The sequence below is a fragment of the Cetorhinus maximus genome, chromosome 4 (assembly GCF_964194155.1).
Source record: "Cetorhinus maximus chromosome 4, sCetMax3.hap1.1, whole genome shotgun sequence".
In the NCBI taxonomy this organism is placed as follows: Eukaryota; Metazoa; Chordata; class Chondrichthyes; order Lamniformes; family Cetorhinidae; genus Cetorhinus; species Cetorhinus maximus.
In genome coordinates this window covers 45,439,638-45,452,377 of record NC_135882.1, presented here as the reverse complement: position 1 = coordinate 45,452,377, position 12,740 = coordinate 45,439,638, and the positions used below count along the sequence as shown (strand labels likewise).

The window sequence follows — 12,740 nt, the reverse complement described above, 5'->3', positions numbered from 1 at the left end:
CACGAAAATGAGCAGATCAAGTGGGTGGCTGTGAATGTGGGAAGTAGAGTTTATATGGAGGGAAAGATTTAGGAAGGAAAGGAAGGCAGTAAACTTGAGAATAAGAAGAATTGAGATGGATCTTGGAATTACCAATTCTGAGAAATTGCTCTGTGCAGAGGCTGAGGGAGGAAAGCAGAGAAGATACCTTAGTAAGAAACTTGGAGTGCTATTTGGGTGGAAATACAGAATGTGTATTTTAAATGGGAGGTGTGAAGGACAGAACAAGGTGAAATGTTCAAAGGAGGCAAAATTGTCAGGAGTAAAGAGACAGGCCGGGGTGTGATTTAGAAATGAGAATTAAATCATCACCGTGGCAGTTTAAACAGTGAAGCGATACAAAGTGCAGCCACTTGAGGAAGCTTCATTATCTACTCCTCCTAATTTGTATGTTCAAATGTACATGGAAAGATGTCATCGCCCTTCAGCCATGTTTCCATCAAGGTTATGATGTCTGTGTGATTATTCATAATAAGCCAATGGATGGCAAGGTCTTTTTTTCACTAGAGAACATACATTCTGGAGGGATGTGTGGAGAAGGGCAGTGATCACTGACGCACTGGAAGAGTCCACAGAGTTAGAGTTGGGATTGATGACACAAATGGGAAGGAGTTGGGCAATATTCCCCTTCAGGCATGCAATGTGGGAGAAAATAAGATGGAACAATTAGAGTTGCTGTGCTTTAGAAGTCAGTGACAAGTGCCTTGGTGGGCCTTTTGGAGGAAGCCAAGAAGGAAACTGTAGATTATTTAAGAGGCCGTCAAATTTAGGATGGCGGCATGAGATTAGGAAAGAGATTGAGTGCTGAAGAAATAGAATTTGTCACTGTATAGTACTCAAGGGGAAGAAAGGAAAGGTTGGGTAGTGTTAAAGATAAATTAGAACAAGGAAAATAGAAGTGGTTGGCTTGGGTCTAGAGCAGCAGCCAAAATGTGCACTTTATTGGACATGGGGAAACCAAACTTCATAGTTACGTAGATTAAGATAGATAGGTGTGAAATGCATCGGGAATAGAGAGTAGACAACATGTGGGAAAAATCTGGATTTCAAGTCAGAGGCGGTTAAAGTTGAAGTAGGTTGGGTGAAATAAGTGACAAAGTGAGGCTCAGCAAACAGGTGAATGAGGACAGAGGGTATTCAACAGGCTTTGAGCTATGTATTTCCAAAAATTTAAATAGTGTCTGTGGCTGGATCAAAAATAGCTTTTGAATGTGCACAGACTTTCACATAAAGACAAGGTAGCCATTTGTAGATGGATTCCTGGGGAATCACTGCTGATAAATATAGAAGTAAAAATAACGAGGTGCCATTTCTCCAATTATTAATACTAAGTATCAATAGTCATTTTAATAAGGTTAGTAATTTCCTATTAATTTTAAGAACTAGTAGGTTATATGATCCAAAAAAATATTATTCCCCAGCTGCCAGTGGTTCAGAAGCCTCAGTGAGAAGCTGCCATTCAAATTGCCAGTGCTGCAACTGTATCATGATGCTTCCGCTGTTTAGCATGCATGTAGTCCTGTGTTATAGATCACTACTTTGGCACCTCATTTTTAGAGATGCCAGGTGCTTCTCCAGATGCATACTCTTACATTCCTTATTGATCCATGGTTGGTCCCTTGCCTTGATAATAAAAGAAAGACTTGAATTTACATAGGGGCTTGCACAACAACCAGATGTTTCAAAATGCTTTACAGGTAATGAAGTACCTTTTTAAATGTGGTTACAGTTGCGATGTGGGAACTGTGGCAGCCACTTTGTGATCAGCTAGCTTCCACTAATGTCAATATGCTAATGACCAGATAACTTGGCAAAAATAGGTTGATTGAGGGATAAATATTGGCCAGGACATCGGGGATAACTCCCCTGCTCTTCAAAATAGTGCCATGGGATCTTTTATGTCCACCTGAGGACAGATGGGACCTTGGTTTAATGTCTCCTCTGAAAGAGGGCATCCCTGAGAATGCAGCACTCCCTCAGTACCTGCACTGGAGTGTTAGCCTAGATTTTTGTGCTCAGGTTGTGGATTGGGACTTAAACCCACAACCTTTTGACTGAGGTGAGAGAGCGACCAACTGAGCCACGTTTGATGCCTCATTGTAAAGTGAGGGATATGCTTGGCCATGAAGTAGCAGATTGTAATGGAATAGAGTTCTTCTGTTACTGGTGATGACTCCCCATGATTTGTTGATGCCCAGTTTTGAGCTGCTAGATCTGTCCTGAATCCATCCCCTTTACTAAGACGATGGGGCGTCCTCAGCTTGAAAATGGAGCCTCGACTCTGCAATGACCACTCCTACTGTGGATAGATGCATCTGCCATGGGTAGGCTGGTGAGGACGAGGTCAAGTAAATTTTTCCTTTGTATTGGTTCACCCGCTACTTGCTGCAAACCCAGTTGGGCACCTATTTCCATTATTTTTAAATGTATTTCCACCCATCGTTTATCTATACCTTTTATGCCCTTTTAGTCTTATTTCACCCCACCCCCACTAGATCTATCTGTACCTTGCTTGTCCTGCTCTCCACCTTTAATTAGCACATTCCTTTAGATAATATCACCACCTTCAACATCTCTTTGTTCTTTTGTCTGTGATATCTTTTGGTTATCTCCTCCTATCACTGACTGCTTGTCCCAACAAAACACCGCCCCCCCCCCCCCCCCCCCCCCACCCCCTCCTTAAACCAGCTTATATTTCACCCCTTTCCTATTTTTACTTAGTTCTGTTGAAGGGTCATGAGGACTCGAAACGTCAACTGTGCTTTTCTCCGCTGATGCTGCCAAACCGGCTGCGTTTTTCCAGGTATTTCTGTTTTTGCTTTTGTTGTGGGCAGATATGCCCCTGAGAGCTTGGTCAATAGTGGTGTTACTAGACCACTCTTGGTGTTGGACATTTAAGTCCCTCCCAGAGTACATTCTCTACCAATGCTACCCTCAGTGCTTCCTCCAAATCATGGGAATGATAGAAATTTACAGCACAGCAGGGTGCCATTCCTCCCTTTTTGTCCACACTGACTGCAAGTCGCTATCCAGTCTAATCTCACTTTTTAGCTTTTGATCTACTACCTTGTAGGTTAAGGCACTTCAAGTACTTTTTAAATGTTATGAGGATTTCTGCCACTACCATGCTTTTAGGCAGAGAGTTCCAGATCCCTAGCCCCTCTGGATGAAGAAAGATTTCCCCTCTAATCCTTTCTAAACCTTCCTACCTATTAGTTTAAATTTATGCCCCCTCAACCATGGAGAATAGGGCCTACCTTTCCACTCTACCTAGAACCATCCTCCCCCAATAATTTTAAACACCTCCATTAGAACCTCCCTGAGCCTCCTCTGTCTCAAAGAAAACAACTAGCCTATCCAATCTTTTCTCATAGCTAAAACTCTATCTACAATCTTTTCTGATTTGCAAGTTGCAGATGGTGGAAGCATGCACCTATTTCCCCTCCTCTCATCACCACAACCCAACCCTTGGGTATCTGAAATGAAAAAGGCCAAGCGGTGCAACTTGGCTGGTCAGCAGAAGAACACCAACAAGAGTGATGAAGACACAACACAGTCACTTGATTTCAGTCACAGTCACCATCTCAGATACTGATACTGGGCATATCTTGGAGGATAGATTAGAGGCACGATCTGGATGTGCTGAGACACCAAGCATTAGTGTTCTGCAGCCAGAGCAAGGATAGCACAGGTGCCAACTTGCCAGATGATGAGGTGGCCCATGCATTCTGCTGTAGAGGACTCAGATGAGGACTTTGATAGGGTGGCCAACAGAAGAACACTGGGCATGCACAACAAAATGCAAGCTTTCTCTCTCATTCCTCTTCCTCCCTCTTTGCCGGTTCTTAAAATCTGTCCAATCTTCTGACCTACCACAAATCTTCACAGATTTGTACAGCGTTCCTTTCAATTTGATGCTGTCCTTAACTTCTTTATTTAGCCACGGATGATGCATCCTTCTGAAGTCTGCCTTTCTCACTGGGATAAATCCTTGCTGAGAGTTATTAAAAATCTCCTTAAAAGTATGCCACTGCATCTCTACTGTTCTACCTTTTTAACTTAGTTTCCCAATTCAATTTGGCCAACTCTGCTTTCATACCTTTATACCTTTATTTAGGTTTAAAATGCTAGTCTTAGACCCACACTTCGCTCCTTCATACCGTTGGGGTAAGGGTACCCTTTTGAAGCAGTAGTGTTCTGCTTGGCAAGGCCAAAGACCTGAAGTTGTGCCTGTAATTTGGTGTTTGGGTGTATACTCGGGAATCCAGGAGAATGGAGTCTTGGGAGACGTGATTGCAATGCTGCGGGATGGCTCGTTGTTGATGCCATTGGAGTTTGGTAATTGAAGTGGGCTCGAGAAGCCCTGAAGATCCAAGTAGACAGCCAAAGGTTGGTGACTTCGTGCTGCAGGCCATTAGGACAAAGGTACCCCTTTGGAGAAGTAGCCTTTGGCCTGGCGCACCCAAAGATCTGAAGTTATGCCTGCAGTTTGGTGTTTGGGTGTATACTCGGGAGCCTAGGGGAACGGAATCTTAGAAGACTTGATTGCAAGGCTGCAAGGTGAATCATTGTTGAAGCTGTTCAAGTTGGAGTTACTTTTTGAGAGAATTCCAAGGCAATATCTTCGAAGGCAAAGATTGAAAACCCCCATCAGAGAGAGACAGAGTTTTAGTGAGATTGATTGACTCAGTGTTATTGTCTGGATGGGTTGTTGAGAAATCCCTGGAATCTGTTTTGGTCGCATTTGGCATTTATTGTGCAGTGTGGTGTGTTTGACCACAGTTTGCCTGTTAATTCACACGTACCTCACATTAACCCTGAATGCTAGTGTATAAGATGGACATTGGAAATTGTTTTATCTTTCTGACTTTGTATAGTAAAGTTTATTTTTGTTTGTTTAAAACCTGTGGAATCTTGTGGCTTTATTCACTTAGTCAGTGTCTTGTATCTCAAACGTTGTCTACTTTAAACAAAACATTATCGGTCCCTAACCGGTTCCTACCAACTACTTGGGGTCTGGCCAAGGATCATAACAGGCTATTGATTAATCCTCTCTCATTGCACGTTACCAGTTCCAGAATAGCCTGATCCCTGGTTGGCACTAGAACATACTGCTCTAAGAAATTTTCTCAAATACACTCTAGCATCCTCCCAGCATCTACCCTGTCAGGCACCTGAAGAATCTTTTATGTTTCAATTAGAGCTCCTCATTCTTCTTAAAATTCTAGGGATTATAGGCTTGACCTTTCATCCCAGGAACTTTGTTCACACACTTCAAGGCAAGTGTATCCTTCCTTGGGTAAGCAGACTAAAACAAAAGAAGTGTACTCTAGGCATGGCCTCACCAAGACCCCATATAATCATCATAATATTTTTTTTATTACAAAGGAGTTTAATTTGCTGTCCTAATTGCTTGGTGTATCTGCATGTTAACTTCCTGTGATTTATGTACAAAGACACACATATCCCCCTGACTATCAACAATTCCCAGTCTCTCTTTATTTAAAATAATAGTTTGCTTTCTTATTTTTCCTTATCAAGTGGATAACTTGACACTTCTCCACATTGTATTCCATCTATATTCTTGCCTACTCTCTCGACCTGTATATATCCATTTCAACCTCTTTGCATGCTCCTCAAAGCTTACTTTCCTACGTAACTTTGTATCGTTGGCAAATTTGGATACATTACATTCTGTCCCCTCACGCAAGTCATTAATACAGATTATAAGTAAACCTTCTAGCCTCAGAGCTACTCAAGGTTGGCCTCCAAGGCTATCTTCACCTTTTGTCAGTCATGCAGCAGTCACTTGGATAGCACTGCATCGTTGTTGATGCCATCAGTTCCTCGAAACAGAGATGGTATCTGCCAGATGTTGTGAGACAACAGTTTGGTAAAGCTGAGTTATTTAAAAACCCCAGAGGGAAACTTCCTGTCATAACCTATATTTTTAAGTGGTATGTTTGAGATGCAACTCTAAATTCAGGAATCAGACCACCAGTTCTTGAGAGGTTTTATATTGAACTAACTGAAACATTTCATTAACTTACACAAGTTAAATATATACACATGACTACAAATCACTACTATCATAACTTTTAACAAATTCCCAACTAATCTCCATTAAGGCAACAGCAACCCATAGACTTAACCAGACACCAGGCAAAGCATTTTCACCGTACAAATTCAAAATGAGGTTCCTTTCACTTTGGTTCCTGTGGAGCCAGTTGTAGGCGTACAGCTACTTTGATCTTAACATTGCCTTTGCTCTGCGCACACAAAACTGCTATCCTTATACCTAGCACATCTCATTGAATGTAAATTCTCATTGTATCACTAGCTTCTAACAATAAAACCCCTTTTCATAGTACCAATTTTATTAGTAATATAAACATATTGCTTGGTCTCTGCTAGCTAGGTGCCAGATTTCATTTGCCGCCTTGAATGCTCTATTCAAAAAATGCAAATGCACCCTACCTCTCTTACATCTCAAAGCTAGTACACGTCAAAGCGCACAGACTAACTGACTTTGATTCAATTAAGACACATCCACAGTCTAAGCCTCTATTTTAAAAGAAAAATATTTTCCAGTAATATATACATTTAATAGCTTCATGATTTGTATATCCTCTGGTCACTTGGCAGGCCAATTCTGGAGCCACACACAAGCCTTTGGGCAGAGGACTAGAGTTGCCCTGAAGAAGAGGGGTTCTCGAGCCAGGGTTCTGCTCTCTCTTCTACTTTAATTGTTTCTCCACACCAAAGTTTATGTGACCAGTCTCTGTGTTGCAGCTTGAGGCATACCACATGGCACAGTTAGTGGCAGGTTTTTCCCACACGCTGATGTCAGGTTGTCCACTTTTTAATGAGGCCTTCAGAGTGCCCTTAATATTTTCTCTGTCCTCCTTGAGATTGGGTACTTTTCTTAAGTTGTGAGAAGAGGATCTGCTTTGAAAGCCCATTATTTGGCATGTGGATGCTGTGCTCAGACCAGCAAAGCTGATTTCACATGATCATGGTTGCGATCCTGGAAAAATTGGCACCTCCAGGTAGCGGAGAATTTCCATCAGTGGTGTGTCTCCATGATACACAAAGTGAAGTGGAAGGGTGGGTGAACAAACTCCAGCTCTGCATAGGAACACAAAGACAGGCACTAAGGAAATGTACCAGTCTGATTAGTTTGTTTATATGGAATACGGCATGAGATCATTTATAACTTAGTTTGGAATGTTTATTTTGCTGGTGCTTTTAGTTTTGCATTCTGACTAAGTGATTGCTGTAATGGTTAGTGAAATAGAGAGGATAAGGTTTTAAACAGTTGGTGACCCTCTTCCCTCCCGTGTAGCTGGTAGCAAGGTGTCCCCTTATGCTGGCATGGTTGTGCAGCATCCAACAGACCATCAAGAATATTTGACATCTGCTTATGCACATTACTGCAGAGCTATTCCAATGTCACCCAGGCAGCAAAAGCATTGTTTCAGCATGCCAATGACCTGCTGTATCACTTTTGGGTGGCAATGTGGCATTCATTGTATGCATGCATACACCAGTGCACAATCCATGTACACTTGATTCTTGAGCTGTTTTGTTACCCAATATTTATCCTTTGGCTTTCTGTAATTGCTCAAATGCAGGTGGCACAATGTACTACTGTGGAATGAAGCCACCATGACGCATACCAGCCATTGACCTGCACAATTCGCTGTTGATATTCTCTCACAAGCTGGAGAGAGGGAATAGAATTGCTTTCAGTTTTGGTACATGGCAGAGTTGATATGTGATATCTAAAAAGCAATGTGTGTGCAGGCAACCTGCTTTTGTGGGCGCTTCATGTAATTAACACCCTGTGTACATATATTAGTGTTTATAATATTTTGGAAAATATTTTTCTTTTAACATAGGTTTAGTCTGCGGGTGTGTCTTAATTAGCTTAAATTCAGCTAGTCTGGGCGCTTTGATATGTACTAGTTTCAGATGTAAACAGAGAGGTAGCGTATTTGCATTTTTTTTTTGAATCGAGCATTCAAGAAGTAGGGTAAAAACTTGATGCCTTTCTAGCATCTACCAAGCAATATGTTTATGTTACTAATAAAATTTGGTACAATGAATGGGGTTTCATTGTTAAAAGGTAAAGTCCAAAGAGACTGGTGAGACAATGACAATTTGAAATCAATCAGTGGTGGTAGGTATAACTTCAGTTTTCGGGTATGCAGGCAAAGGCAATGTAAGATCAAAAGGCAGCTGCAAGCCTCCAACTGGCTCCATAGTGAAAAGAACCTCATTTTGAATTCGTAAGGTGAAAATACTTTGCCTGGTGTTTGGTTAAGTCTATGGGTTGCTGTTGCCTTAATGGAGATTAGTTTGGGAATTTGTTAAAAGTTATGATAGTAGTAATTTGTAGCCATATGTTTATATATTTTTGACCTGTGTAAATTAATAAAATGTTTCAATTAGTTTAATGTAAAACCTTAAGAGCTGATGGTCTGATTCCTGAATTTAGAGTCGCATCTCAAACATAACATTTAAAATTATAGGTTATGACAGTTGTTTAAAGTTTCCCTCTGGGATTTTTAAATAACTCCGCTTTACCATCTGCATCGGTCAAAACACCCTGTTCATCGGGACAACCTGTAATCCTAGTAAGCTCTGTGCTTGCTCTGCCTGCTGGTATCTGGCAACAGAAAATGAAATGTATTTAGCTGTCTTTGAGAGAAATGGCTGCTTCACATTACTGACAGTGCAGTTATATAAGCAGCAGAGGCATATTTTTGTGAGGACATCTTTTAAGTTCAGGTCTCGCATTCTTTCTCGCAGAGGTTCAGGTAGGATAATTGTTTTCTGAACGCCCTGAGCAAATCAAGTGTCCTGCAGAGAACCCCATCCTTGTAGTTGGTCCTCATGTTCTTAGCTGGTCCTGGTCTGCGTGGCCTCTGCTCATTCTCCAGGTCATGCTGTATTCCAAGGGGAAATGCAGAGAGAACCTGGTTTGTGCAGAAGCCTTGAAGTCATCTACGATAGAACCATAGAAAAGTTACAGAACAGAAAGAGGCCATTCAGTCCATTGTGTCTGGGCCAGTCTACTATTCCATCCTGTCCACTTTTTTGCATTGTGAAAGAACTATGGGAAGCAGCAAACACTTGTAAATTATAGTAACAACCAGAGGAAATGAACTAGCAACTAGCCTGTAAGTAGTTGATCCCTTTAAATACCACTATTGGGGGTGGGGGGTGTCGGGGGGAGGTTCCTTCCTGCTGTTAAATGTGTATTCAGCTGTGAGTGTTTTTGGCTGTGTGAAGTTTAAAAAAAAATTAGCTGGAGCAGGAGCTTCAAATCCATGTTGCATGCTGATTGATGTGTTGATCTGCCTGCGCTGCATACTTCCAGTAGCTGTTGGCTGTGCATGTGCTGACAACAAGATGGTGCCTGGTGTGATTCGTGGCAGAAGTGTGCATGTGCGCATTGGGCACCACTTTGGTTCCTGAATGGCACCCATAATAACCAAATAATGGCACTATTGAGCCTAATTTCACCCATGTGGTTAGTTTTATTTTTTTGAAGAATGACCATTTACCCTAGATAGGTTTATCTGTGAACAGTGTTCTGCGCTTGGAGTATGTCCCTGATATTTGTTCCCTTGAAACTGTATGCTGATGATGGGTTTATTTGAGGATTTAATGTTTGCAGTGTTTTTCATTTGGATTTCCATGTATTGGGAATGAGATACTTATGATAGATTCCATTGAACCTCCTGTAGGGCTGCCAGCTTGATGTCCCTTCCCCGGCTTTAAATGTTTTGCCTTTATACTGGATTATATATTAGAGATTTGGTTAACTTGGTAAAGGAATAACCAATAATTTGGGAACCTGATGGTGAGTGCTAATGGAGGAAATGTTAGGTGTCTAAACTGTCTAATCCTCAATGATGATTCAAGCTTAGACCGAGGATAGAAGTCTGATGGAGGGAAAGATTAGGTACTTTTCTGGAAAGTAAAGCCAAACATTTGGGCTCTTGGATAGGTATAGATCATTAAATGTCCAGTGTATTTAATATGCTTATTATTCCTTTGAACATTAAGTGAAACTAATTTACATTTAGCCATGCCATTGTGTGCCTTTATAGATATGATGCCTGACATTAGGCTGGGCAGCATTGCGCGACCAAAAGACTATTAAAATCCTCAATGGATGCTGTGGATAGTTCATAGAACACTATCTCGAGTGTTTATACTACTTATGCTCACCTGATTGAGAATTTCAAGGTTTGTGCTCATATTACTAGTTATGATATACTCTTTATAAGGGTGCAAATTATATATGAAGTTGGATATGGAGATGATGAATCTTGCCCTTGTTGATACGCAATAGTGTTCCATTGTTGATGTGACTTCGGAAATGCCCTCAGAAGAGCCATTAAGCTAAGGCATCAGCCTTTTTGGTCAAAAAATGGTTTGCATCTTGGGATGAAGCAGGTCAGGGAAAGTGAGTAGCAATGCAGGAAGGTAAAAGGGGCCTCCTGAACCTTCCACTCACATCAGCAAGTCAGGAAAGAGAAACGTGTAAGCTTGAAAAATTGTTGCTGTGCAAGTTGAGGAAAAACTGAGTGAGTGCTCCAGTTTGAAATCTAACGCAAGCTGAGGGGAGGAACTCAAAATATGCATTAAGATTTTAAAGGAACACAACTTGTAGCAAACATCCCTTTGTGCAACTAGTGGACTGTTCTATATTTGGAGAGAGTGCTGTATTTAAATGGAGAGCACTGCACCTTTTTCCATCCAACATTACTTCTCTAATTAGTCACAAAATGGTGTAAATGAGGGAAGGTAATTTGTGCTTCCTGACTGTGGCATTTTAAACAGTTGAGTTACATCAAATTCAGCACAATTTGTTCTAAAAGTCATACCAGCCTCCATTCTTGTCTCCATAAATGTATGTGGAATAAGCTTGTGTTGCTGGTGTGCAAATAGGATGGATGGATAAGAATTTAAATGCTACTGATGCCATGAATCATGTTCTTGTGTATCTCGCAAAAGCCTTCATGGGGAAGGAGAGAGAAAACAGTATGCACAGATACACACATTTACTTAAGTCAACTCCTTCCCAACAGCACTGTGGGTAAATCCACACCATAAGGACTGTAGAGTTTTAAGGCGGCTCACCACCACCACCTTGAGGGCAATTAGGGATGGGTAATAAATGTTGGCCATGCCAGCAAGGCTCACGTTCCATGAGCAAATAAAAATATTCAAAGGATGCTGCAGATTTTCTTCATGAGCTCTCCACATCTAATTAGCAATTGCTTTCATCCCATGGTGATGGGAAATCTTCTAGCATTCTGCTACAATAGCCTCAATCCAAGGAGAGCTTTCCCTCTCTTCTCCAGTCCGAACAATAGGTGTATTCCAGTTATCTCGCATACCAGAGAAGGGTTTTACACCATTAGTTATTCATTTTATGGTTGTTATTCAATTACTTTGGCTCTTGCTCCTATTTTAGTCCCAGAAAAATTTACAAACAGAGTTTTCTTAATTACCTTGTTGAAGGTTGTGTTTCTGAAAACCAGTTCATAAATTGAGAAACCAGGTCAGTATTAAGGTCTGCTTTATGTACTAAAAGTGTAGTAACTTTCTAGAACTTGATGGAAACTTGTATATTGGAAACTTAATAGTGGTTTTAATTTAACAGTCTTTTTAATAAGATCTTTAATAAGATTCATTGAACAGGTCCTACTTTCTTTGCTAAGTGTTCCTTATACAGGTCTGACTGTCAGCTGCAACTTTGTAATATATTGTTTTTATCGTTTTTATAGAATATTTTCCTTCTTGGATGTTGTCACTCTGTGTCGCTGTGCTCAGGTTTCCAAGGTACAGTATTGCACTTTTAATTGCTGTTTTTATAAGGAAAATTTATATTCAGAAATGGCTGGGTGATTTTGCCATTTTAATACCACGCATCAAACATTGTGGTAGTATCTTGTAGTTGAAATGATTAAAACAGTCACTTCATGGAGGCACAAATTGTTGGTTAATTAATTCATTTGATTACCATAACTTTTTAACATTGTGCAGGTGAAAGGGAGAGAACAGTCACATAGTTTGTATGACATTTCTGTAGTTAAAGAGGAAGCTACGCATAAGCAGTGTGCTTGTCCCAAAATGCATTCCTAATTTTGAAGGTGTTTTTCCTGTCTTGTTCAACAATGTTTTTGGTGGAAAAACATAATCCTGGAGATAGACAGCAGGCCTGTCAGCATCTACAGTGAGAAAAATTGGATTAACATTTAAGGTATAACATTTCTCAAGAAGCCTTTGATATATTGGTAGCTTTGCTCAAATGGGGACCAGTTATTGTCATAAGACCACTGGTGACCTAACAGTACACTTTCCAGCAGCCTATTCTTAGCATGATGAATTTTTTGGGTGTGAATTTTTAAACTGAATTTGGAAGGTACCTATTGGTTAAAATATTAAGATTGCTTCAAGGGCTTTGTATTTCTTTAATAATCCACTGCTGCTTACAGGGTTAAAAACAATTACTTGTCTCTTTGATAATTTGAAGTTACATGTTCAGTAATTACACAATAGATTTCATTTTTAGCCTTTTTAATCAAAAAACTATGAATTACTCGAGGACTTTTCCATAAGATAAAATGATAAAATATAACTGCATGCTCTTGGTATTTTAAATCTATGCTTGATATTTT

General features: G+C 40.5%; 1 protein-coding gene across 1 annotated transcript in view; it reads left to right on the top strand.

Moving 5' to 3' along the window:
* The window catches only part of fbxl2 (F-box and leucine-rich repeat protein 2), a 225,953-nt gene that overhangs the window by 36,598 nt on the left and 176,615 nt on the right, over positions 1-12,740 (top strand). Inside the window, exon 3 of the mRNA XM_078540126.1 lies at positions 11,847-11,901. Within this exon, the coding sequence (XP_078396252.1) occupies positions 11,847-11,901 (55 nt within the window). The remainder of the gene's footprint in view (positions 1-11,846; positions 11,902-12,740) is intronic.